Source organism: Candoia aspera, chromosome 8 (genome assembly GCF_035149785.1).
Source record: "Candoia aspera isolate rCanAsp1 chromosome 8, rCanAsp1.hap2, whole genome shotgun sequence".
Lineage (NCBI taxonomy): Eukaryota > Metazoa > Chordata > Lepidosauria > Squamata > Boidae > Candoia > Candoia aspera.
In genome coordinates, this window is record NC_086160.1 from 3,969,718 (window position 1) to 3,997,535 (window position 27,818).

The window sequence follows — 27,818 nt, forward strand, 5'->3', positions numbered from 1 at the left end:
TTGAGTCACTTTGGGTCATTGTGTCTTCCCAGTGTTCACACTAAGGAATGCATTGAACACTTGCAAAAAATGAAACACCACTACAGCTGGGCACTGCAGAATCAAGGAACTAGTTGATTGAATGGATATGACAACCGTTCCTTGATCTATCTATCTATCTATCTATCTATCTATCTATCTATCTATCTATCTATCTATCTATCTATCTATCTATCTAATTTGTGTAGCTGCCCATCTCACAAGAAGTGACTCTGGGCAGCTTACAACAATCAAAAACAATAATTATATAAATACAATCATTATAAAAATATAAACCATCATTATTAAAAAAAATAAAATATATTAAAAAGTAAAATATACTTCTGCATTTTTCCTTCTCACTGCAGCTATGAAAGGGGAAAAGTTGTTTGATATTAGGAAGGCCTTTGAGGAAGCTCAGAAACCTCACCAAAATCATGCAAAATTGGTGACATCTTTAAAGCATACATATAATGAAGTAAGTATTGTTTGTTTTTATCAGTCCTTTTTACGGGACTTCTCACACTGGTTTGCAAAAGTCACCGTACACCCCTTCTTTTACCTATTAGACTTCAGATGTGAAAAGCATGGAGGCTTTAAGGAAGCATGGGAAATCAAGGGAACGAAAATGGAAAATATAATGATAAGGAAGAGGAGGAGGGTATAGTGGTTATGAACAAAGAGGTCAAGATCCTGTGGGACTTCCATTTAGCCCATAATAAGCCAGACACAACTGTAGTTCCAGAGAAACAAGTATGGATATTTGCCATTGCTGTAGCTTGAGAGAGAGACCCACCAATGAGAAAGAACTTGAAAAAAATAGAGGAATGTAAAAATCTTAAAACTGAGATTGAGCAAGTGTGGAAAAAGAAAGTGCCAATAGTGGATGGTCTCCTAAAGTTGGGTGGCTACTCTGTGGCCCTCCAGGCATTGTGGAACTAACTTCCCAATGTTCCTCACCCTGCTCCGTGCTTCCTGGGATTGGCAGAGTTGTGTTCAGCAGGGTTGGCAAAGCCGCAGGTCCCCCATCGATATTCGACAATCCCTTGGTAGTGCAGGTAAGCGTGGCTGGTTTGAAAGCCAGTTTAAGGAGAGATGGTGGTGAGAGAAACGGTGTGAATGGGAGGAGTCAGCAAGAAGGTCTGCAAATGTCTGGACTGAATTCTGTGGTGGCTTACCTTTTGCTCGATGCGTATCCTGCCTTTTCTCCAAGAGCTGATGGTGTAATTCCTGCTTCTAGTTACAGGATAAGGACAGCTTTCATGGCGAGTTTGTTCATTACCTTAAGTATGCCCTGGTACTCTACAAACGAGAACCTGCAGTAGACCAAGTGATAAACTTCGTGGCCAAGTTTCTGGCTTCATTTTGTAATTCAGAGAAGGAGGATGCTGAAGAGGAAGAAATGGAGAACCCCTTTCTGAGTTACCTGTTCACCTTTCTCCTCGAGGTACCATAACTGTAAAGTCATAATACGTAATGGGTGCGCCATGGATAAAACTTTTCATTACAACATGTATCTGACACCGTCTGAAACTGCAAAAATAAGCTATTAATGGCCCAAGGGATATTAATCTATACGGATTAGTATCATGTTGGGTGGAAAAGCTTTTTCTGCCTTAATGAAGGAGAGCAGTGCAAAGATAATGGTCTTTTCTCAAGCGAGGGTGTCTGAAATGCATTTGTATAGGAGATTCATTTGTAGAGGGTGTGTGTGTGTTGTGCACAAATCTGTGGCTTCCACAGATCTATTCCACAAATGGCTGAAAATTGTGTCTTCATCCAGAGGTCCTTTCTGGGCTGGGCCTGATTTTCTGTGCTTGAGAAAGGGGAAATAGATCAATATGGTGGATCAGCATCTGTGGTGGGTCTTTTGTCACTGTAAACAAAATAGTAAACAGGGTGTGAGGAGGAGGAACCAATCACGGGGGTGGTTAGCACCCTGAAGGTGCTCTCATAGATTAAGACCTCTTAACACCTCCGTCTTGGATTGCATTTTTGTCTGAGAACATTGTTTTTATTGTGTTTTAATGATGATTTATTCTTGTTTTTATCGTAAACCGTCCAGAGTCGCTTTCTGAGTGAGATGGGCGGTGACTAAGTTTGAGGTGTAAATAAATAAAAATAAATAAAATTCTGTACTTCAGCTGATATTGTGTGGCCGGAGCTTTCATCCTTGATAAAATATTTTCATCCTTGATTTTTTATCCTTGATACCTATAACTTCAGGTGTATAACCGCAATCATGGTGAATGTTTAAGGATCTCTCTTTGTCTTTCTTTTAAGTCCCACCACGCTAACAGCAAGGCAGTCAGATTTCGGGTGTGCCAACTTATTAATAAACTTTTGGAAAGTCTGCCAGAGAACGCTCAGATTGAGGATGAACTGTTTGATCAGATTAACAATGCCATGCAGCTGAGAGCAAGGGACAAAGTACCGAATGTGAGGATCCAAGCCGTGCTGGCGCTGTCCAGGCTTCAGGATCCCAACGATGACCGGTGTCCGGTTGTGAATAGTACGTTCCTTCCCAACTCATGTGGTTTGTTAAACTTTTCTTATTTCTGCTGTTCTTAAAAAAGTGAGCTGCAGGATTTTAACTTTATGCGTTATTTAATACAGCAGAAACTCCTGAAACTCACGCTGTTTTTGATTTTTGGCTGTCAGGCTTCACTGTTAACACACAGAACTTACTCTGAAGAAATGTAAACAGAAGGAAGTGTAGACATTGTTGATGTCAGAAAGGCATCGCAATTTGTTTTTCACCTAGTTGTCTCTCTTGAGTGAAAACTAGCATTCAAGATGGGAATCAGAGCCAGCTTGGCGAGGTTTGGATTGCAGCTGAGATTATTAATCATAGTTAACTCAGGGGATGAAGGTTTGGGAGCTCGGTGGACTGGCAGTGTGAATGTCATCATCCATAAGAACTAAGTGTTAACGATACTTTCCTTAAATTTTCTTTTGTGGTTCTCTTCGTGTTGAAAGAGATGCCCGCTGAAGCAAAATGATGTTAAAAAAAAATCCAAAGAATTTTGTGAACAAGATCTTACGTTTAAAAAAACTGAGGATAAAATGTGTGTTGTTCCTCTTAGCTCTGGTATTACTTTCCTATAAAAGGATTTTTGCTTGTAGAGAAAGGGTTTAGCCAATAGCAAGTCAGCTTTCAACAGTAGCTGGTCGTCAGCTTTTCCTGTGGGATTTATCCAGTTTTACACGACAGTCATGAGCTTCTGGCTGCAAAGTGTTTGTTAGTAGCAATCCTGTGAAATGTAGAGCACAGGGCTGTCCTCCTGAGATGTCCAGGCAGCTCCTGCTGAGCTTCAGCTGGCTGGGTCCCTCAGCTTGGAAGCCAGAACGTTTTGGAGAAGTTCTTTAAGCTTCTCTGCATTCTATTTTATTTATGTTGTTACTCCTATCACTTACAGGCTTGCTTTAATACTTTTTTCTTCCCAGTTTACAACAGTTTAATTGAGACTGACTCCAACTCAGAAGTAAGGCGTGCTGTGTTGTCCTGCATTGGTCCCTCAGTTAAAACTCTGTCCAAAATTATTGGTCGTACCATGGATGTAAAGGAGGCAGTCAGGAAATTAGCATATCAGGTAAATGAATATCCGGTAGTGTCACTTGCTATGCATCCTCTGTGTTAAAATTAGACGAACGCTTGGGGAATTTGGCTGGTAGAGGCGTATGTCTTTACGTATGGATTACACTCCATAAGAAAATATTTTAAAGTTAACAGATATGTTTGTTTTTATCTATCAGTATCTGAGGAAATGCAGGAGTCAGTCTGGTGTAGTGGTGAAGGCACCAGGCTATAAACCGGGAGACCGTGAGTTCTAGTTCTACCTTAGGCACAAAGCCAGGTGGGTGACCTTGGGCCAGGCACTCCCTGTCAGCTCTAGGGAGGGAGATAATGGCAAACCGCTTACAAAAAACCTTGCCAAGTAAACTGCAGAGACTTGTCCAGGCAGTCTCCAAGAATCGGACACAATTGAACAGATAAAAAAATAATTGCAGAAATAGCTCCTCAGGCCAGTTATGTTGAAATGCTGAAAATCTCTCTTGGTTCTGCAAGGAGATCTTTCTTTGAAATGGCCCCCAAATAGATGGGGAGGCAACACCATTTTTGTACTGTTTCTATGGATGTGAATGCATTAGTATTATCCTTGGCTAGTAAGTTAATTTCAGCTTGTTGAGAACTTTGAGTAGAAGTTGAATACTGGCTATGTTAGGTACTATGTTTCATCCATTATGGCTTTTTTTGACATTCTGGGTTCTAGGTTCATCAAAAACATAAATATTGGAGTGTTCTTCTTCTACTGTTTAATATGATCGCCAACTGCTATACAATTCAGACAGTTGTGGGTAGGAATTAACAGAACATCCACATCAAAATATATGCCCAGTCTGCTCAAAGAAACAATCCCAGCAGCCAAGTATGCTGGAGTTGGTACCACTTACAAATCTTCATCCCTGGACTTGGGTTTAGGCACTGGTTAAAAAGAATCTCTCTGGACAGGAAGTGAGCATTACCTTTTGAAGATTTTAGGGGTTTACTTTTAGGGACAGAGGGAGTCGTCATAAGATTTCATGACTTTTTTTTTAATGGCAGGATACAAAAAAGCAGATATGGTCTTAAATTGCATCTAGTAATTTCATATTGGGATGTCAGAATCTTTTTCTGAAAGAACTTAAGCCTCTTATTCTGCAGCTCATTGCTGATTATTGCAGAATGTCTAATTCTGTGGTTGTGTTAGCTTTGTGACTTGCTGCTTCACAGTTTCAGAGGCACACTGCAAATTGTGTTGACTGTCCTTCAATGTCTTTTGTTTTATATGCTATTAGTCTGTGTTATTCAAAGACTAAACTATGTGAAACCATTTTTTAAAGGTGCTGGCAGAAAAGGTGCATGTCAAAGCTTTGACAATAGCCCAGAGAGTAAAACTTTTGCAGCAAGGACTTAATGACAGAGCAGGTAAAACATTTTTATTTTAATTTAAACATTTTAAAGCAGTTTCTTTTTCTTTTTTCCAGTACTAATGACATGCTTGATATGCGTCTAGGTAGTGATGGGAGACAGGGTGAAATTTAACTTAGAGTAACTCCAGTGGGATGTTCGTAGGATTAATAATAAATAATTTTATTACAGCCGTAAGCCAGAAAAGGATTAGTAATAGAAGTTCCTTATGTTAAATTACCTATAGCCGTAATATTGAACATATTGTGCAACATGCTGGGCTTGAGGAATCCAAGGCTGGGGTTAAAATCGCTGGAAGAAACATTAACAATCTCAGATATGCAGATGATACCACTTTGATGGCTGAAAGCGAAGAGGAACTGAGGAGCCTTATGATGAAGGTGAAAGAAGAAAGTGCAAAAGCTGGTTTGCAGCTAAACCTCAAAAAAACCAAGATTATGGCAACCAGCTTGACTGATAACTGGCAAATAGAGGGAGAAAATGTAGAAGCAGTGAAAGACTTTGTATTTCTAGGTGCGAAGATTACTGCAGATGCTGAATACAGTCAGGAAATCAGAAGATGCTTAATCCTTGGGAGAAGAGCAATGACAAATCTCGATAAAGTAGTTAAGAGCAGAGACGTCACACTGACAACAAAGGTCCGCATAGTTAAAGCAATGGTGTTCCCTGTAGTAACCTATGGCTGCGAGAGCTGGACCATAAGGAAGGCTGAGCGAAGGAAGATCGATGCTTTTGAACTGTGGTGTTGGAGGAACATTCTGAGGGTGCCTTGGACTGCAAGAAGATCCAACCAGTCCATCCTCCAGGAAATAAAGCCAGACTGCTCACTTGAGGGAATGATATTAAAGGCAAAACTGAAATACTTTGGCCACATAATGAGAAGACAGGACACCCTGGAGAAGAAGCTGATGCTAGGGAGAGTGGAGGGCAAAAGGAAGAGGGGCCGACCAAGGGCAAGGTGGACAGATGGTATTCTAGAGGTGACGGACTCGTCCCTGGGGAAGCTGGGGGTGGTGACGACCGACAGGAAGCTCTGGCGTGGGCTGGTCCATGAAGTCACGAAGAGTCGGAAGCAACTAAACGAAAAAACAACATCATATTGATGATAGGGCAATCTCTTTTGTGAGAATCTTAACTCTCCCCTAGGCTTCCTTTTACTCTCGTCATCTGAGAAGGTGAAGAAAGACAGTGTAGAGCAGTGTTTCTCAACCATGGCAACTTCAGGATGTGTGGACTTCAACTCCCAGAATTCCCCAGCCAGCGTGAACTTAGCCTGGGAAAGGAGGAAAGTGTAAGACTCAAAATAACCCCACCTTGATTCTGTTGGATATAAGAGGAGGCAAAGAGAAACATCCTCAGGCTTTGAAGATGCTGTTATTTGCTTTACAACAATAAAGTAGAATTCCTTGTAGCGTCTGTTTCCTGGCCAGACTACATTGACTGGCTGGCAGGCAGTTACACAGATAAATTTAGTAGCTGTTTGCAGAAATGCAAGCTTTGCTTGGGCCAGAGGTGGCATTGGCCTTTGAGAAGCAAGGCTGGGAGTTATATTCCTCCTCCTGGACGAGTGATTCCCTCTGTCTGTCATTGGCTTCCTCCCACTCTTGGACCCCACCCGTGCTGGTGCAGAAGAGGCAGCAAAGGGAGAGAAGGCAGATGGGCAGTGTCATGAGTAAGGATGGCAAGCAGGGGGCTCCCATCCAGACTGTCAAGCGCATGCGTAGCACTGAGGAATTGGTCAGCCATTCAAAGAGACACAGATCGGGACCGCCTTAACCTTTGGGGTTTATATGTCTGGGTTTTCCCACGCTTCTTCAGTTTGTTAGGATTCCTGTTATGTACTAGCAATAAACATTAGAGACCAGTTCCTTGTCTCAGCGTGTTTCCTGGCTGTTAGGACAGGCAGGATGGGAAGAAGGTGCAGATGGGTGGAGGTTGGGGTGGCATGGACCAGGCAGGGGGTGAGCTGAAAGGCCCCAGGAGAGAGTGAAAGGAGACTCAAAAGAGCCCATTTCACACTGGGGGGAAATTTTGCTCTAGAGGGTTGACTCCAAATGTCTTGCACTCAGCTAGTAAATATATTACATATTTCATTTGATCAGGCAGTCTTTAAGGATAGATGGCATACAGGTAGTCCTTGCTTAAAACCACAATTGGGACCAGAATTTTGGTCTCTAAGCAATGCAGTCGTTAAGTGAATCCAACCTGATTTTTCGACCTTTTTTTGCGGTGGCCGTTAAGCAAATCACCTCAGCTGTTAAGCAAACCACGTGGTCGTTAAGTGTATCATGTGGTTTCCCCATTGGTTTTGCTTACTGGAAGCTGGCCAGGAAGGTTGAAAATGGTGATCATGTGACTCTGGGATGCTGCGATGGTCATAAATGCAAACTGGTTGCCAAGTGCCCAAATCATGATCGCGTGACCACAGGGACACGCCAATGGTTGTAAGTGCGAGGACTGGTCACAAGCCCGTTTTTTCAGCACAGTCATAAGTCTGAACTGTGACTAATCAAATGGTTGTTAAGTGTGGACTACCTGTAGCTAGGATTCTGGACCCTGCATTACAAAGTACTTCCACAGAATATTTTAGGGATGGATGGATAGATTATAGACACAGACACACTTTTACATATATAGTATGTGTATGTATGCGGGTTAAACCGCTGAGCTACCGATCGGAAGGTCGGCGGTTCGAAACCGCGTGGCGGGGTGAGCTCCTGTTGCTCGTCCCAGCTCCTGCTCACCTAGCAGTTCGAAAACATGCAAATGTGAGTAGATTAATAGGTACCGCTTCGGCGGGAAGGTAACGGCGTTCCTTTTAGTCATGCTGGCCACATGACCACAAAGGAAGTGTCTATGGACAAACGCCGGCTCTTCGGCTTTGAAACGGAGATGAGCACTGCCCCCTAGAGTTGGACACGACTGGGCTTAATGTCAAGGGAAACCTTTACCTTTACTATGTATGTGTGCGTATACACTGTATATATCTGATTTGGAATTCCTCTCTCTCTCTCTCATAGCATGTGTGAAAGAAGTGGTACAGAAACAGCTTCTACAAGCTTGGTTACGTCTGACTGAAGGAAACATTTTAGAACTGCTCCATCTTCTAGATGTGGAGAGTTGCCCAGAAGTGGGCGTCCCTGCCCTTAATGCCCTGTTCTTGCTGTCTCCGCTCCATGACCTGATTAAAAACTTTTCAGAACTTGATGACAGGTAGGGAAAATACAGCTGTGGCGGTTTCACCTGGGACGGAGAAGGCTTCATCCTCTAGCAGGAACGTGAGCTAAAGTCTTCTGCCCCTAAAATTTCATTTCAAGATAAGTCAGTTGGGTCCGGGGGCTGTTTGTTTTTAAGGCACACGTCGTTTCCTGCCCATGTTCTTCCTGGAACTTGTGCAGCTGCTGTGTTTTGAGTCTGTCTATGCTGATTCGTGTCTTTTGAAAAATGTAAACAAATTCAATTCTCCCAGAACATTACCAGAATGCTATAAGGTCTTCTCCCTGTAGTGGCAGGTTCAGACAATGCTAACAATCAAACGTAATTTAAGGGTTAGGCACGTTGCATGAATCAACCAATTGTGGCATGTTATTTAAAGAAAAAAGGCTGAGCTCATGAGACGTACGTATCAAGGAAGTGGACTGGGGAAATGAGGTATAACTGGGGAACGTTCTTCTAAATGTATGCATTGTGTCATCTTTTACTCTTTCACTTTTGTTTTTTATTAGTTGTTCAGTTCTTGTACTGGGAAAGATGTTTTAAATTATTTATTTATTCAGAAATCAAATTTATAGGCCACCATCTTGTGCAATTGTTAGGTGTTTCATTTTAACCCTCCTGTGGATGTTTTAATGTTTTTTTTTTTTTTGCTATATTATACATTATATAAACTACCGAAGATTGCTAGATTAGGGTGGGATGTAAAAACAAACAAACAAATAAAATAGGTAAATATTAGAGAACAGAAACTTTCTTCCTTTAATTTTTCATCAAGAGTATACTCACGTGACATTATTTCTTAAAGGTAAAAAACAAAACATACAGTAATATGTTTCAGCAACTTGCTTTCATGTAGAGTATTTGGTTTTCATAGAAATATTAGCTGGCAGTGATTGCTTTCTGCAGTTTCCTGGTTTATAACTAACACAAGAAAAGAGTTGGGTTCGTTTTTTTGATGGAAACTTGATGCGTGTCCATGTTCTTCTTTTGAAGGAAAACCATTCCAATAGAAAAATTGACTGCAGAGAGTGCCTTATATTGGAAAACTCTTTGTGAGTACTTGAAATCCAAAGGAGAAGAATTCTTAGAACCTGTCTTGCCAGAGCCTGCTATCTATGCAGATTATCTGTTGAGGTAAATTAATGCAGTTAATTAAAAAATTACAGTGTTGGTTCAATACACCTTCTGCTTTACCTCTTACAGTTACCATTCTTATTAGAATTGATTTTAAGGTTCTCTGATGCTGTTTTGGAATCAACAAACTGATTTTTAGAAGATTGTTAGTAATGAAGGTATCTGATGGGCAGGGGGACACTGCAGAAATAATAAGGATAGTTAAAGCAGATTGGATGAGTTGTGTAGTAGATTCACAGTACCATGCTGGGTAAAGGAGAGGCTCTTTCAGATGTCTTGTGATTTTGGACTGTCTGTCTAGAATTTTCTAAATATTCAGCCATTGATAAAGATTAGGACAAGATCAACATGCTGTCTGTAGGCAGTGTCTTCAGCTGTAATTTGTAAGGGCTCTGAATTAATACAACAGCCTAGGCTTGGCAGGGAGATAAAGGTCAATCCCTTTTGACAGAATAATCATTTTCTTATCCTTAAGCTACTTTCAGAGCGTTCAGGTTCTCAGCGAGGAAGAAAAGGAAGATATGACCTGCATTGAACAATTGATGACCAAAGAATTTATAGGTCAGCAGCTGGTTCTGATGATTGGTTGCATGGATATCACTGAAGAAGGAGGAAGGTGAGGCTCTGTAAAAAAAAAAGATTTGTTTATCTTTCATGCAATTAGTTGTGAGGGGTAAGAGGATTTTTTTTCTTTTTGCAAGATACAATTTATATTTAAAATGCTTATATAAAGGAACAGGCTGACTTGGAGGGATGTTATCTGATGATATCCCTTTGAGCGAACCAAGATAACACATTGACATTGATTCAAGCGGCTTGTAAGTCTCCCACTCATAGTTTTATTGAGCCAAGGGAGCATAGTACTTCATACAATCACACGATGTAAACGTTTTAGAGTAGAAAAGAACTTAATGCTTGAATTACTTTCAAAAATGGGGGAGAATCAGTGGGAAAGAGCAGGAATGAGGAACATCTGGCTTGTGGGATGTCCCTAGCTGGTCTGAAGACAGAGCTCTCACTCCACGAGAGGAGGAGGAGAGAACCCTGATTCCCTGCTTCATCCACAATGAAGTGCCTATGTCCATCAGAAAGTTGTTGCTTCCTCCGTGTAGGGAGAACATGTCACAATACAAGCCACATCCCATGACTTCTCTGCTTGTGTTCAGTGTCAAGATGCAAGTATGAAAGGGTGGGGTTCATGTGGTGACATCACAACTCATGTGTTGTCGTTTTTTTTCATTGGGCTACTTACTTTTGAAGCCAATTCCTTGGTGTTACCTGGTCCTTGGGAGGGACAACAGAGGCAGCATCCAGCCTTGCTGTTCATTTCCTCCCCTCTCCGAGAATCATCAGATAATGAGGGAAGGGATCACCCAGAGAAAAAGGGTTCGAAAATATAAACGGGGCAGAGGGTAGGAGAACATCAGGAGAAGCAGCTGAGATTTAAGACCGTCCAGTTGACCATCTAGGCTGGGCATTTGTAGTCCAGCTACAGAACACTTTTTAGATGTTTTCTCTTTCTGCCCTAAAATGTTTCCCCTTTCCCAGAATTGCAGGGAGTGGGAGTCTGAGTGGAAGCTGAGTTCACTCTGTAGCCAAATGAGCTTCCTTCTCTGCATCAGTCAGAGCTTTCCTCTTACAAGGGGAAAAGTCTTCCTATGTGCAGCTCTTGTTTTACTATATTCCTAGCAGAGAAGAAACTCCAGTTGTAACATTTGGGATCTGGTGTGTGTTGATTGGGAGGGGAAACAGCGATGCCCATATATCAAAAATATAGACACCGCCCCCAAATAATGAATCCTTAAACTTTAAGCTCAAATAACATGAGTATTGTTGTTTCATAAATGTTTTTTTCTTTTTTCTTGGTGAAGGAAGAGAATGCTGAGTGTCCTACAAGAAATCCTTATGGTTCCAGCCTCGTCAGTGTCCCTCGTACCCCATCTGATGGAAAAGCTGCTCTGTCTTCTCAAGGATGATGACAGAAGAATCCAGATGGTATGTTCTTCCAACTGCAGCTTCAACAGTTTCATGCTTTAGGGAGGTGTTCAGAGCAATTGCGTGAGCCAAATGTGGCTGTTTTGAATCCACTTCTCCTTTGTAAACAATTTGCATTTTTTTTTCAGATGTTAAAATAGAGTTGTTGGATAGAGTTGTGCTTGACAGCCTCAAATGTAAATATTCGTGTATTTAGGGAGATTTGTTTATTTATATTTAATAAAGCACTTTTCAAGTGCTTGGCCAGTTTGCAATTGTGAGGGGTCAGCTTGATCTTCCTACAACTTTGGCAGACATCCTCACCACACCATTTTTGCTCATCCCCACAACAGATGAGAGACACAACTGGTTTTCCTCCCAATTCTGAAGCATCCCTGCTGCCTTTCCAACACCTGGGGAAGATGTTTGGATTATTTGATAGCTGAAAGGGACTCCTGGACCCATTTTCCAGCAGTCAGAAACCAGCAGGCTGATGCTCTTGATCTGGAAGTCAAGCCAGATGGGCTCAGGACCACTCTGCTTGTTCTTCCTCACTGGAAAGTCAGAATGGGAGAGGATTTGCGGGCACTGCCATCCAAAGAGGTCCAACGTGTCTTTAGGATGAGCCATCAAGATAACTTCAAGTTGTCTTCAAGATAACTTTTATTAAAGCAGGCTCCTTCCAAAGAACAGGGATGCTGTTTTCCCCAAAGCACCAGCGATGAGATGGCTTCGCCCAAAGATTTGTGGCCGTGTAAAGTTTGGGGGAGTTTGTTTGTTTATTTATTTATTTTCCCAATGTGAGCATCTCCCAAAGGACCCCCAGAAATGGGTGTTTGTTGTTTAGCTTTATAACAGGGATAGATTAGGTTTGCTAGACTTGTTTCAATTTCAGGTTGGCGTTTATTTGCGTTCTCAGGTTGCTGAAATAATCTCAGAGGTCCGGGACGCCATTGTGACAGTAGACAAGCAGCGAGATGCAAGCAAGATAAGAAAACAAGAGCTTAAGGTATGGAGGGGTTGCGCCACTTTGTTTAGCAATTCGTTTTTTTAAAAAATGAAATGACAGTAACTGGATTCTTGTCGTAACCAGCTTTTTCCTGCAACTCCTGAAGAATCTGAATGTTGTGATTTCCCAGGAATGCAGAGAATTTAATTAATAGGAACAGGGAGAAGGCAATTTTTCAATTTCTTGGTTTATAAAGTTTTTATAAATCTTGATATGGATGGCAATTGATTTTGTTTTCTTTTGGTGTATGCAAGTCCAAGTAGGAAAAGAAGGAAAACAAGTAGAGTGATGGGCAGGATGCCCAAGAGACTTCCACGTCTGGTTGGTCTCCCCGCTGCCCTTCCTTGGGCAGAGAGAGGCTTGGCTACGGTTGGGTGCACCCTGGTAACTTCACACTTGGGTCAATGTGGCCTCTCCCTCGCTGAGCCACCCTTGCCCTTGGTCTGAAAGGGGCAGCTGGTCCAGGAGATGGTGGCCAAGTTGCAGGGTGGATCTCCTGGCCGTGGTCCCCTCCGTTGAAGCCATACAAGGCTGCCCATTAGCTGAGCCAAATACAAGGTCGGAGGGACCTTTGCATAGGGAGTGCTCTAAAAATGTATTGAATAAGATGTTACCATCTGTCTTTCGTGGTTTGAGAAATGGGGTGCTCAACTGTTGTGTTTTTGTCCCCTGAAATGATTCCTCTCAGTGCCTTTTCTTTTATTACTTGAGGACTTGTCTCTTCACCCAGGTCTTTGCTGGGAGACTGTGTGATGAACAGTTTTCATGTTTGCTTTAGTTCTTTCTTCTCCCTGCTTTATATTGTTTTAAAACACCTTTATTGCATATTTTATTGCATCTTTATTTTTACTGTATCCTACTTTATAACAAACTATATCAAGATGCTGTTTTCATTGAGAGAAGCATAAAGATATATGAAATAATTATGCTAATAATAGCATTTTTAATGTTCATGTTGCATAAATTTCATATCGGTAGAGCTTACTGATTCCAGATTCTGATGAGGTGGCAGAACTTATCCAAGCCTGGTTGATCTCAGGAACTGACAAGGGTCTAGCCCTTTTAATATGGGGATGGGGGACCAGAAAATCCCAGGGTTATTGACTAGTTTAGGAAGATGAAAAATATCTTTTGCAATAAAGCAATGATAAAATCCCTTGCCACTGTCAAGAAAATTGAATGAATGCAGGAACCAGCAGTCAAGCTCAACTTGAGATGTCTACTTTTCTTAGAGGCCCCATAATACAATACCCAATACCTCTATGGCATAATTTCTGTTTTCATTCCAGCTGTCGGAAATAAAAGTGAAACTTATCGAAGCAAAGGATGCTCTGGAGAAGTGTGTGGCCGTGCAAGACTTCGGCCACGCCTCTGTGTTAAAAGAGAGGATTATAGAGCTGGAAGGCGTGAAGAGCGGCCTGTTGAAAGAGGCGGAGGAATCTGAAACCAAAGAGATATGCGTGGAAAAGGTTTTGCATTTTCAATTGGCTCTATTCTTTTCTGTGATTTCATATTTACATGTGAGGAGCTGTGTATATGATTTGTTTGAAATGGCTTTTTAGAACAGGAAGAGAAACCTGAAAATCCTGCTATGACCTCATCTGGAGATGCTAGTGTCCCCTGTTAAAAATAGAAAATGAAAATGGCCCACAATACTGGTCTGTCTGTCTGTCTGTCTCTGTCTACCTACCTACCTACCTAGTTTTTACTGTTCAAGCCTCCTACACGTGGGTTATTTCTCATGTAGAAGGGATAGGAAAAAATCCAACTTCTGCATCATTGCAGAATAAAACTAGACATGAAATAGGAGAACTAGAGTGATTGTTGCTTGCGGGAGAGGATGCTGCTTTGGAACAAGGTGCAACCAGAAAAGGTCTCTAGATGGCCCATTGATTGAACAGACCATCTTTCTTCAGCTGGATTCTCTGATAAATATAGGGTCAAATTTTGCTTGGTTTCATGCAGAAACACATCATTAGTTCTACTGAATGTTGCTCACGGTTTTGTTCTTGCTTCCTGGAAAGCAGCTTGGATGTTGTTGGGAGCAGAAATCTTGAACTAAACTATGATATTATTGTTTTAAAAGAGTGATCCAGAAACACTTTTGAAGTGCTTGATGATGTGCAATGAACTTCTGAAGCAGGTCTCGCTTTCCAAAGGATTAGGACCCACATTGGATGGAATAATTGAATCCCTGGTATGTGGCATTGTAAGGTTGATGTGTATCACAATATAGAAAATGTATACCGAGTAGGAGTATGTGTGTGGTCCCAAATATTATTTTCTGTCTTGGGTAGCCATCCTTGTTTCTGCATTCTGTTTCCGGACTTATATCCATGAAAGATTTTATGATGTTGAGGTTTTAAGGTGAATTTTATTGTAAACCGCCTAGAATCCCTCTTTTAGGGGGAGATGGGTGGTGATAGAAATGTGAATAAGAAAGAAAGAAAGAAAGAAAGAAAGAAAGAAAGGAAGGAAGGAAGGAAGGAAGGAAGGAAGGAAGGAAGGAAGGAAGGAAGGCAGATAAGGACCAAAAATGGATTTGTTTGAACTGGAGAGGATCTCACCTTGTAGACACCTCACACAGCTTTTCTACTTCAGCCTACTGATGGATTGCTAGATACCCATTTACTGAGGATGGAATCAGTTCCAGCTTTATGGCAGTTCCTGGCAACTTGGCTTGGAATCTCCCACCCTTGTTTCTGCCAGAGGAGGAGGAGATCAGATTTTATATCTGTTACAGATTTACTATTTTTACACTTATGGAGTTAGAACTTAATTCTTTTCTTATATAGGTCTTCCAAGCAAATTTGAACAATCCATTTGTCTACTCAACTACCTACCCGAGCCTTTGTTGAAATCAGCTCAAACTTCCTTGTTTGCAGGAGCATCCTCAGGGGGATGTCAAAGAAGTCAGGCTGGCAGTTGGCCCTCCATCCTGGCTTTTTAAACACCCCCTGTGGATGCCCCTGTCTGTTGGTTACCAAGATGAGCTTCTTCTCTCAGCAAGCAGCTACAAGCTTCTCTGCTGAAAAATATGTCTTACTATGTTTGTTCTTTGTTCTAGATCATTCCAGGAATTACTAATACCCATCCCGCTGTACGAAATATGGCGGTGCTGTGCTTGGGCTGCTGTGGCCTGCAGAGCAAGGAGTTTGCGAGTCAGCACCTCACCTTGCTGTTGCAAGTAAATAGGTTTCGTCTCTCATGAAATGTCTGGTAGACTTTGGGAATCCAGAGGAGGCAGCAAGACAGTTAAGGGAGGAAATTGGGCTGTTGCAGAAGATATTCTTGAGACCAGAGGAGCTGGGAGATGTGAGAAAGAGACCCAGAGTAACTCCACCTTCAGTAGGTATAAATTATGCAGGATAATTGATTTGGTATGTTTTCAAGTTTAATGTCAGGCCCTGTGAGGCTGGCCAACTCAGAAAACATGGAGCACTTAGGTTTCTGGAAAGATCTTTATTGCTATTAGAGTATAATGCAACAGAATCTTGAAAACCTATCAAAGTAATTATCCAGATCAACTTATACCTACCGTAATTAAGGGGCAGTTACTCTGAATCTCTTTCTCATGCTTCCTCCCTCCCTGGGCTGAGATGACTCTGTTGCAGGTGGATGGGAGCCACTTCCTTGGCACACTGCAATTTTGGAGAAGGGCCAACGATGCAATAGACCATGCTAAGGGGGAGCTGCAGAGAAATAGCCAGTTGGAGAAAACAATTGTCTTTTATAATTGGCCATAAGTTCTGTGTAATGGTCATGCTAGGAACTATAGCTGAGAAGTGGAACTTCTGACTTTGACCCTTCTAAGTGAAAAAAGGAGGCAACGTGGGACCTCTTGGTCCAAGGCAAACTTGGTTCAAGGCAAACCTGGACCACCAAAATGCCCTCATTCCATATTGCTGCAAGTAACTGTGGTCTTCTCCTATCTTCTCACTTTGCCTAAACCTTTCACACACTGTTTAAAATAAATCCAATTCAACAATACTCATACTTTTCAATTGTATTATCAGCATCTATACAAGGCCTGGTGTTCTGAATGTTGGACTTGAAAATGGACATCTCTTCCCATTGTCCTCTATCTATGATAGAAGGGTGTTCTGGAGGGTGTAGGATAGGGTGGAGTAGTTTCCCAGGGTGGGGGCTGTGACTTGTTCCCCCAGCCAGTTGGAGGCTGCAGAGACATTAGCAGAATGGGGCTGGGTGGGGAGCCACTGAAAAAGAAGAAGGAGGGGTTAAGGATGGGAACAGAAGAAGGAAGACCCTAACCCTGAAAAACCCCTCCAGATCTCCAAAATGCTGACTAAATGTTGACAGCTCAATTCTGGGCCATTTTGGAAGGGTGAAGGTGGAGTGTCAGGGGAGATGGAAGCTCCTTGCATCCCAGAAGTCTCCTGCTTCAATTTCTACACTTACTACATTTCACTGGAAATTGGCTACTTTGCTTGTCTTTCAGTGGTGCAGTCCTGACTGCATGTCTGAAGGAACAAATGGGCTTTGATAAGGCCGTTCGTCAAGTTCAGATTTATAGCCCAGTTTGGAACTGCTTTAAAGAGACCAAGAGCAGGCGAGGGTCAAAGGGGATTTCTTTATGGCTCAGCCAATGAATTATAGTTTAATTCATAGGTCCTGTTTGTCTTTCTAACCCTGTTCAGATATTGCAAATTGATGAAATGAAGATAAAATTGAGCGCTTTGAAGGCAGTCTTTGACCAGCTAATGATATTTGGAATAGAACCCTTCAGAGACAGAAAGGGGAAAGATGTTCAGACTGAAGATGAAGAAAATGAAAGTGAGACTGCTAAGGAAGCAGAGGAAAAAACAGCTACTGCTCACAACCTTCTTCAGCTTCTTTCTGGGTTTCTGGATAGCGAGGTAAGACTGAAACCAGCAGAGATGGATGCAGATTTTACCTTCACGCTTGGAAGAACAGAGAGAGAAGGTTTCTGCGTAATATTTCCCTGACAGGAACTCGTAATATGCCACAAAAGAAATGCATGAGAAGACAAAAAATGATAACGTGATGTCAGTTAGGAGAGAGACTTGTTTGAAATAGTTCTGAGGAAGAGCTGCCTTTTTTTTTTTCCGTTTGGCTTTAGATTAACAGCGTCTTCTTTCTGAAGCTGAGGATACTGTGGGAGTTTTTCTGTTTAATTCCTTTTCCTGCAAACCGATCATTGCAGATGAGCAAAAGCCAAGAGGGTTTTTTTGGAAGGAGCGGTGCCCTGTCTACATTTGAAACACGCCTTCACAGATGAAAAGTGGCAGCTTAACACAAATACTGTAATCTGATGACACAGTGTCCATCTATTTTAAAATCTATTTTAAGTGTGATAGGGAGCCATAATTCCCAGGATAGTGATGATTTTCTTTAATTGGATAGCATCTTGATCGGATGCTTGCCTATCAAGTTTTAAGTGGACGTTGAAATGAATGGATGTATACTAAGTATAACTGAGTGTGGATCCATCTCAGAACATTCAATTGTAGTTTTTGTGGAATTTTCACATGTATGTTCTTAGGATTTATATCCTGTCTTTTGGCCCAGAGAGCACTCCAACTGTTTAACAATAACAGATAAAGTATGAACAGCTAAAAGGTTGTGGTCAAAGTTAAAACTGCTAAGAAAGCTAACTCAAGTCGAAAAGGTCTGACTGAAGAGGGAAAATCTCAGTTACTTTCCTAAAAGTAGAAAGCAAGGGGGGTTTCCGGAATTGGACAACGTAAGTTCATATTAAAAAGTTCCAACCACTGGGTCTTTTTCATTCTATTCATCTTGCAGAGAGAGCCAGCTTGGTGTAGCGTTTAAGGCATCAGGTCAGAAACCGGGAGACCATGAGTTCTAGTCCCACCTTAGGCACAAAGCCAGCTGGGTGACCTTGGGCTAGTCATACTCTCTCAGCCCTAGGAAGCAGGAGGCAATGGCAAGCCACTTCTGAAATCTTGCCAAGAAAACTGCAGGGACTAGTCCAAGCAGTTGCCAGGAGTAAAAAAAAACTGACTTGAAGGCATGCATCTGAAAAGGATACAAGTCCAGAGCACTACAGAATACCAAACTAACTTTTGGATGTAGTAAGCAAATTTGGAATTTTGAAAGCACATTGCAGGCAGGGAGGGCATGTTACGGACCCTGTCCATGAGGGATTGCCGATTGTCCAGGAAGAGGGCCTTCTCTGCCGTGGCACCCGCCCTTTGGAACAAGCTACCGCCGGGGGTAAGATAGGCCGCCACTCTCCCGGCCTTCCGGAAGGGAGTGAAAACTTGGTTATGCCACCTGGCCTGGGATGGGAGGGGAGATAGCTACTCACAGGGGTGGCTGGCGCCATGATGGGGCCAATGATAAGATCTTTATTTGCCACCTTGAATTTTATATTTTGTATTTTTATATTTATGTTTAAAATAATACAGTATAAATATAAATATGTATAGTGATCTGTTATTTTTATCATCTGTAAACCGCCCAGAGTCATCGTATACGAGAATTGGACAGTAAAGAAATGTGACAAACAAACAAACCACTTCTGAAAAACCTTGCCAAGAAAACTGCAGGGACTTGGCCGTGTATTCGTCAGGACTGACTCAAAGTAGATAAATAAATTCCGTCTTGCAGAATGAAACTCAGTAGGGTAGATGTGGCTGCTCCAATTTCCTCTAGAATAAATGCTGGAATACACTTGTGTCAATCTCTTCTCCAGTTTTCAGAACTTAGAACGGGAGCTGCGGAGGGCCTGGCGAAGCTCATATTTTCTGGCCGGCTAATCAGCCCTAAAGTTCTTTCTCGGTTGATTCTGTTGTGGTATAATCCGGTGATGGAAGGGGACACCCAGCTCCGACATGCCTTGGGAGTTTTTTTCCCGCTGTTTGCATATTCAAATAGGTATAGTTCTTTATATATGTATATAAAGAATGAGTGTGGATGTGTGTATTTCACTTCTTTTTTCTGTATTTTAAATAGCTCAAAGTGAACTTAATTGAAAATAAGAAAAATACTGTGAGGTTTTCTTATCTGAATGATGACACTGCTTAACAGTGTGATTTGCTGTTTGTCTCCTTAAAAATAACCTTTGTTGAATTATTTCCTGGTGTATAGACCTAAGATTTCAGTCTTATCATCCGGATACTTTTAGATGTTGTACATGAGTATCTTACTGTGGTTTAGTCTGTAAGGCTTTTATTAGGTATCTATTTATTTGTTTAGTAAATGACCATAGACTGTAGAAAAGGGAAAAACCCACAGTAAGATTTACATTTAAGTACAAGACATAAACAACTTACAAGATCCCAAAAGTCAACATAATGTATAAGTCAAGCTCAGGAATGAAAGGTTAGGAAAGGTGTCAGATGGGTGGGATGAACAAAGCAGTCAAGAGTTGTGAAAGAGAAACAAATACTAAAGAATTTGGGCTCTTTGTCGAGCAAGTGCACCAGTTTCTAATGGCCACAGCTACTGCTGGGAATTTTGCTGTCTTTAGCTGTTAATAGAGTATGTTGTCATTTGCATCTGATGCCATTTTCACAGGACACCTTATTCTTTCATCTGGAGTTAGGATTGGTTCCTCTTGTTGTGTCAGTTTGAGAATTGATGTAGTTGGGTACATTTGATGCTGTGTTGCATTAAGGCCTCACATTCTACATTTTGAAAATCCAGAACTAATCAGGAGTGCTTTGAAGAAGCTTTCCTTCCAACGCTGCAAATATTATTTAATGCCCCAGCGTCATCACCATTGTCAGAAGTTGACGTAGCTAATGTTGCTGAACTTCTGGTGGATCTGACAAGGCCCAGTGGATTGAATCAACACCCTCGGAGTTACCAGGTAGAGTGAATTGTATGTGAGAATGTGAGATTTGAGATTAGGAAACCCACAAAATCTGGGTTAAGGCCACCTGCTCCTTGCAGTGATGCTTTTGATGAAATTGTAGACAATTTTTAATTAGGCATTGCCACATTGTAATGACTTTTTCAGGGTCCGACAGTTCATGATAATTTAGCACTGAAAATATGCAATGAAATTTTGATGGATCCAAGCTCGCCAGATGTCCGGATCTACGCAAAGCCTTTGTGTTCTTTAGAACTCAGTAAGGACTTCACAAAAGACCTCATGGATTTACTTGAGGATATCTCTGAGGTAACCCATAGTCTAATTATCTTATCTTATTTATATGAGATTATTGTTTTTCCTCAACGTAATTTAGCGGAGGAGAAATTATTACAGCAGAGAAAATTTGAGTGAGCCGAAGTTCCAGCCACTTTGTTGAGAACTCTTCTTGTTCTCAGGTTCGCCCTGTGCCAGTCCTTTGGGTGCCATTGGAATGCGCCCGTCAAAGTAACGTGGGTCTGGCAGCTGTCCTTGGACTTAGCAGAGTTGACCTCCCTGCCAACCTTTTCTGGGTGATGCCGAGAAGGAGACAGAAGCCACAGCACTGGAGTTTTGGCCCCACCTGTATGGGCAGAAAGGGTGGCTGCAGGCCAAGAGCTGAAGAAGGACCAAGTGCTTTCAAATCCTGCCTCAGCCCCCCACCCCACCCCTGGCAGGAGCTACTCTCGGTTTGAGAAGGCCATAAGCCAGAGAACCGCATGAAGAATTTGGAACCCTTCAATGGGGAATCACATATTTATTTCTCCACCACCTTTGATTGTAGTCCATTGATTCCAAGACTCAGTTTTGAGTTGACTTCTGCAGTTTTCAAATATTTATAAGACTATCCCACGTTAATTGTTTGCAGTTATGTACTATTCGTAGTGATGTATTGTTTGGGTTTCGATCTGTTAATGAACTTCCTAACCCCAACCTTCCCTTCCAGCACCAATGCATGTCTAGGGTCGGACAAATGCACATTGCATACGCTTTTGAATCTTTATCTAAGCTGCTTGTTACCTTCTATTATTACAGAAAGTAAAAGATAAAATGTGTTTAAAAATGATTGTGAAAGTGAAGAACAGCTTAAACAAGGGAAGCCACATTGGTGGACATGTTTCTAAAGAAAGGGACGTCGCGGAAGTAACGGAAGAAAATTCTGACTGCAAGGAACCATCTACTGACTGGAACGAGGAAGGTAACTCAGAGAAGACATTGTGCTATATTTTTCAAATTCTTTAGAGAAGACTCTCTAGACAGGGTGGTGGTTCACACAGTATCTTTTTATTTTCTCCTTTTATATTGTTGTGTTGTATTACTATAAAACCCAAGTAGTACATTATATCGTTTGGGCACAGTGGTATTTTTACGGTGTTGATTGGAGATTATTAACACTCTGATGTTTAGATAATTTAGAACTCTGAAGATAAAGAAAAAAAGAAAGTTTCTGTCCCTATTAACTATGATTCCTAAAACGTTAATGTTGATAAGCATAAGGTTGCTTGAATTTTACATCGAAAGCAGAATGTGGCATTGATGAACAACGGCAAAATACATTAAATTGAAAAGGTTTCTATCTTAAGCTTAATACTGAGGTCTCTGCTGTATTTTTGCTTATTCTTGTTTACACATATTAAAAAAAATAACAGTTTAAAAGGAAGTTAGAAGTCAGATAGCTTTTTTTGGGTTCACAGAACATCAAGCAGCTAAGCCATGTGGTTTGTGTATCCAGGACCTTTTCGGCTTTTTAAAACCACAGTTTTCACTTTGTGTGACTCAGGCCAGTGTTTGATCGAAATTGAATTAAGCTGTAAAAAAGAAAGAGAGAGGGAGGGAAAGTGATTCAGCATCTATTTTATTTTTTTACTTTATATTTATTTCCTTACCTTGTTTTTTGTTGCTTGTTGAGTTACTGATCCCCTAGAGATGGTGTTAACTTTAAAATCTCTAACAAAGGTTTACATTATGGTTTTCCTTTTGCCGGGGATGGGATAGGTGAGGGATTCTTGTGTTGTGTTTGTACTACAGCAGGGGAGGAGTCGCTCAATTTTTGCATAACGCCCTTAAAATGTGAAGTGTGTGGATGACTTTCGTGTTGGCATTAATATGTTGGCCTTCACGTTGGGACTGGACAATATGCAAGTCCTGGCCCAAGCGTGTTTCCCCTCTGCCTGCTTTTTACTGGTTGGTTGAGGCTCTTCCAATGCTGGACACAGTACTGTTTATGCCCTTTTGAAGTTGTGCGGTGACATTTTTGCTCAAGAAATTATACAGTATCAGTGACTGTATAGGGGGAACAGGACGTATAAGCTGAGTTGGAACAGATTCATTCATTCATTCATACATACATTCATATATTGTCCCCCCCTTTACCAGTTCCCTGGGTCGAGACGTAGTGATGAGCTCAGAATGGGGCTGTTCTGAAGTTGCTGACTAGGAATATGGCTGCTGTTCCTTTAATTAAAAAAAGAACTTGTGCAGACTGCAAATGTTAAATTTCTCTTGCGCTTTGAAGAGGTTCTCTGGATAGCTTCAAATGACTAACTTAGCCTTGACTGGGGCCCTTACCTACAGAAGCTCCTGGAAAGGGGCACCAGAGAACTTCCTTGTGTTTGCATCCCCAAAATTAGGAGCTGTGTTCCTCAGCATAATTTGCATGAGAGGCTCTGATTTGAATAACAACACAGGCATTAACTTTGTCTGAGTTCTTTGGTGATGTGTTGTCCTAAATAGGTAATAACGAAATCGCTCCCACTGAAGAGACAGAGGACACGCCTCTAAAGCCAAGATTGACAAGAAGCAGAGCAACAAAAGGTAATGATCCTCTGAAGCAAATATACTTTTCTTTTCTTTTTTGGTGAAGCTTTATCACGACTTCTTGCTTGGCTAAATCAAGGGTGTATGTGAGTGCGTGCCTGAGCTGAACTGAAAATGTGGCGGCTCACTTTTGGGGCCACTTTGACTTCACTGAAGTGGCTTGTGTTGTGTTGGCTCTTTTCAAGTGTAGTGCCCTGCATTTTGTTGCAACAAGGGCTCCTTGATTCAGAGTTTCTACTTTGTTCCAGGAAGAACCAACAGCTGGAAGGCGGGAGGAAGAAGGGATAAATTGTGTCTTCTCAAAAGCAATTAAGTGAGGAAGCTAGTTGACTCCCTCTGTTACTTCCACTTTCTTTAAAAAAATTGGGGTTCAAGGGGTGAAGTCTTTAGTGGGAAAGATGCAGAGGGGACAAATTTCTGGCCCGTTTTTATGCGTTTTTATTCAACGCAAGCTACTTAATGCACCTATTTTTCACCTTTATTTTAAACAAAAGTGTCACCAAAATTCATTGACAGATCTAGGGAGATTTGTTAGGTGCGGGTTACTCACCTCCACACTAAATTCTTGAAAGCAATTGAATTGGTCCATGCCAGGTTTAATGGAAATACAGTCAAGTAGCCAAACAAGAAGTTCAGAATGTGAATGAAGGAGGTCCAGCAATGCATATGACGTTGTTAGTAACTGCTAGGACAAATGCTAGGACAACTTCATTTCTGCAGTGGGGACCCCAGGGAAGGGAAGGGAAGGGAAGAAAGTCCACTTAAAAAGCTGTCGATTATTTCACTGCGTGCTGTATTGTTCTGCAGAAGTGCAAATTGACTTAGAACGTTACATTCAGAAGCCTCCATGTTTTGATGAAGGGAGAAAGGTGACTTAGTTTGTGTTCTGCATTAAGAATTCTGGGCCATGACATGGGATTTATAACCTCGTCTTCTTTACATCTGGCCTGTGGAGAAAACCTTTTCCCTTCTTTCGTCTGTTCTTCCTTCACGTTGTCCAACACCTCATTCCGTTCTTGTCATATTCATTTTCTGGGGATCCCTTGAAGAGAATGGGCATACCCATACCCACACACCTACCTGTCTGTCTGAGACACTCCTAGTCATCTTAACAGTCAGGTAGATTTATCTCCAGGAACATCCTGCCAATACTCAAAATATGGGGATGGGGATGGCTATTTTTAGATGTAAATTCAGATGGGATCAACCCCTTACGGGATGACAGACCTTTGTGCACGCCCACCAACTCCGGACACTTAGGAGATTCGCTGGGGGAAGAGGGAGCTGTAATGTTAGGGTCCCTCTGAAAGGGTTGAGCTCAAGATCTTTGTGACGTTGTTGAGTCAGTAGAACACCCAACAACTCTTGGAGAGGATTGCAAGAAGTTCTTCAATTATAGGGTAGCTTCACTCGTGCAATCTTTCCGTCAAGCACCACTAGGGAAATTACAGGTTCCTGTTTTTAAACAGCCAGGTATGTGTGTTGTGTGTCCCTTTTAGGTCCAAGAAAAACAGAGGTGCAGACTGAGCACAGAAGAAGTTCTAGAAATTCAGTGTCCAAAAGCGGAAGGTAATTCCTTGTGTTATCTGACTTAGTTCCTGCTGTTAGGATTAGACTTGTGCTTTTGATAGTCTTCTTTCTTTGTGATTAAAAAACATTTGGTTGTTCAGTGCTATTCAGAACTGAACTGGCTGATCATTTGCACTAAGTATATATACGTACATCTGTCTATTTCTATCTGTAGAACGACAGCAAATTGAGTTGGCTTAATTTATTGAAGAACATTACGTAGCATCAAATAGGGCTGATTAATTGGATATTGTTTCTTCCCCTCAGTGCCACCTGGATGGCTTTTCTAAATTTGACTGGCTGTTGCTGGCTTGCGCCCTTGGCTGCAGTTAGCCATGAAAAAAGGCTTCTGCAGTGGGGAAGCAGAGCAGGAACAACATGGGGCTTTAGTTCATCTGTGGTGAAGGAGGCTTTTAGGAGAGACTCACTGGCAACAGTGCCAGTTCATGGAGCTGCTGATGCCCCATTTCCATCCCTCCCTTAGTGACACGGGTACCTTGCAGGCTGGTGTCCAAAGCAGCTGAAGGAGAGGGGGCAGGAGTGGAATTGTGCTGAAGAAGAGGAGGAGGAAGAGGAGGGTAGTGGTGGTGTTGGCACCTTCTCATGGAGGGAAAGTAATCGCAACTGTGCTCAGCTGAAAATGGAGAGAAATAGTGGGACGGTCTGGAGATGGATCTTTTCCACTGTATCTGTTTTGGCATTCCCACTTTTTTGAGAACTAGCTTCCACAGAAATACTCAGGAAACATTCAAACGTGTTCTTTTACTGTTTTAAAGGATTGTCAGAAAATGTCAATACATTAATAAAAATGTGACTAAACCAAAATGTAGTTATAAACAGGTATGTATAGTTTTGAGCTAATGAGGGAAGATAAAGGCTTGGACGTGCTTGAACAAACTGATTTACTTAACCAGCTAAGCTTTAATCTTAAGAGAAATCCCAAGAGAAATCCAATATAAGTTGGTCCCTCATTAAACTAGAGTTGGATGCCAACAAATCACAGTAATTGCTTTTAGACCTGGTCTTTAAGTAATCAATAATTTGACCAAAAGCATCCATGGAAAGACAGTAATCTGTACCTAATAAGCGAATTGTCTAATGTTATTATTTACTGGAAAAACAATGACAAGCATGAACTTACTCTTATAAACACATTTATGACTTGGTTTCCTGTGTATATTTTTTTTAATAAAATGAACTCAGGGGAGCTGTCCTAACAAGGCTAAATGATGGTGGCTTCTAATTTTAAAAGAACCGTGTGTGTCCAATTGCAGCCATTATATCTCAGACATCTTTCTTTAGTGGGAGAAAAACTCAGCAGCCTGTTTCCCTGGTGCATCCGAGACCATCCTGCCGAGCCAAAACTGCAGCTCTTGCAAAAACCAGAATGGATCTCTCCAAGCTTCTAGACAAAGAATAGGTTAACCAAATCTGTCTGTCACTGAACTTTGCTTTATGTGTTGCATAAAAAAAGATCTTTGTAAGGTGATACATTTCAAACAAAGATATCTCTTTGCTGTTCCTATTTTTTAAAAATAGAGCACAATAAGGATGTTTGAGAGTTATGGTCTGTACTGTGTTTATTAATATGGCAGCTTTTGGAAGCTTTTAGCTGTAAGAATTTAAAAATGAAAATTATTCTAATACAGAACTGTATCAATAAAACAGTAACATGGATTGTTACGAACTATGAGAAATACATAGCAAAGTACATGCTAACTTTTTTAGTCATAAAAGCCAGAAACCTTTTAAATTACTAACAGAGTCTCCCCATCAAAGACTAGTAGCATTAGTTATGTGCGGAGAGTTTAGAAGGATGCGGACTGTACAAAGCTGAATGTATTTAGCCATAAAGAATGTTGCGTTTTTGAGCCGAGAAAATGAGTATTGTGTCTCTTCACACTTGGCAGGCCTTGCTCCTCTTAACAGCACCTCAGAACCAAAACAGCATGTCCTAAAATATCTGTAGGGACAGCAGTTTCACAAACCCTTGCAGCAGCCCTTATTTTTTCCATCTGTGAAACGTAAACCATCTGGGCCTACCTGCTGTGAGATGTTCCTAGCTGTCTCTTCCACATGAGCCACATCCATGGATAATGTGCACCAGGAGAAATTGGGTCAATTGCAGTGCATGAGAATTACCCCCTTTCCTTAATCAGGCATACAATGTTAATCATTTTATTCTGCATCAGCAGAGCCCTATCATGACTCAAATATACCCACATCCTCCTTCAGCTGCAAACTTAAATTCATCTGTCAAAAGTAGACAAATGGGAATTTAAGTCACTGCACAAGTCTCTCTTCCCAAGGGGAGGTCCAGCTAGTGTTTGGCTGGATTTTTTTTCTTCCATTGCCATTCTGATACCTTTTGTAGCACTTTGGTTACACACATACATACGACTGAATGGAGATCCCAGATGGCTTATTTTAAAAACAAACTGGACTGTTAAACACACATACAGATTCAGAAGAGAAAAGCGGTAGATAGATTACAACCATTTTAATCTGAGTGTAGTGTAACTTCCCACACAATGTCACCCCCACTACCCAATATTTAATAAAATGTTGATAAAGTGAAGGCTGGTTAAGTGACTCAAAAGGGTCTCTCTCCTTTACAATCAGTGGCCTTTCAGCATTAAAAAAATGATAGACATTTCATACAATAAATGAAAATTATGATTTAGAAAGCATAGCATACATTCTGATCATTATAATCTGAAAGATTTTACAAACCCTTTGCATTTTTATACAGCTCTGCACCAAGGTAAACTATTCAGTTTATGAATAACTTTTACACATCACATTACATAAATATATTAACATCTGTGCGCAAAATTAAACTAGAGGGAATATATAATTAGCGGCAAAAAGATGGAAAAATTACAACATACAGTTAAAAAGATAGCATCTGCTTCATATAGGACTTAGAGTGAAGATATTTCGTATTTACATGCAAAGAGTACAGCCAATGAACAATATTCATGGTTTATTATGGAACTACAACTCTAGCCTGTTATTTCATGATCAAAATGCTTGTTTAGCAGAAAAAAAATCCACACAATGTACAAAACAATAGTGCAAGAAGAGCTCCCAACAACTGTTCTCTTCGTTTTTGAGCTTTTGGTTAAAAACTATACATCTGACCAAAGATGCTGCTGTGAAACTTCACTTCTACTCCACAGGTAGACTTAAGGCACATAATCATTTTCAAAGGTTGGTTGGTTCTGTGTGTCAGATATGTTCCAGTTTTC

The 27,818-nt window shown here is 41.3% G+C and overlaps 1 protein-coding gene across 1 annotated transcript; it reads left to right on the forward strand.

Annotated features, from left to right (window-relative positions):
- Nucleotides 1-348: 348 nt before the first annotated feature.
- NCAPG (non-SMC condensin I complex subunit G) lies at nucleotides 349-26,097 on the forward strand. Its single transcript, XM_063309854.1, has 21 exons — nucleotides 349-496; nucleotides 1,259-1,465; nucleotides 2,302-2,530; nucleotides 3,466-3,611; nucleotides 4,903-4,987; nucleotides 8,011-8,203; nucleotides 9,200-9,340; nucleotides 9,816-9,956; nucleotides 11,212-11,335; nucleotides 12,234-12,323; nucleotides 13,613-13,792; nucleotides 14,410-14,520; nucleotides 15,391-15,510; nucleotides 16,982-17,200; nucleotides 19,021-19,202; nucleotides 19,974-20,139; nucleotides 20,290-20,451; nucleotides 21,217-21,379; nucleotides 22,915-22,995; nucleotides 24,498-24,567; nucleotides 25,870-26,097. The coding sequence occupies exons 1-21, from the start codon at nucleotides 389-391 to the stop codon at nucleotides 25,985-25,987; spliced, it is 3,036 nt and encodes a 1,011-aa protein (XP_063165924.1). The 5' UTR covers nucleotides 349-388; the 3' UTR covers nucleotides 25,988-26,097.
- Nucleotides 26,098-27,818: the final 1,721 nt, after the last annotated feature.

What these genes read in the sequence shown, in the direction of transcription:
- NCAPG (XM_063309854.1), top strand. Translation starts at nt 389, where the DNA reads ATGAAAGGGGAAAAGTTGTTTGATATTAGGAAGGCCTTTGAGGAAGCT. An exon ending in TGTTCACCTTTCTCCTCGAG is followed by an intron (nt 1,466 to 2,301) that starts GTACCATAACTG and finishes CTTTCTTTTAAG; the next exon opens with TCCCACCACGCTAACAGCAA. An exon ending in AGGACTTAATGACAGAGCAG is followed by an intron (nt 4,988 to 8,010) that starts GTAAAACATTTT and finishes TCTCTCTCATAG; the next exon opens with CATGTGTGAAAGAAGTGGTA.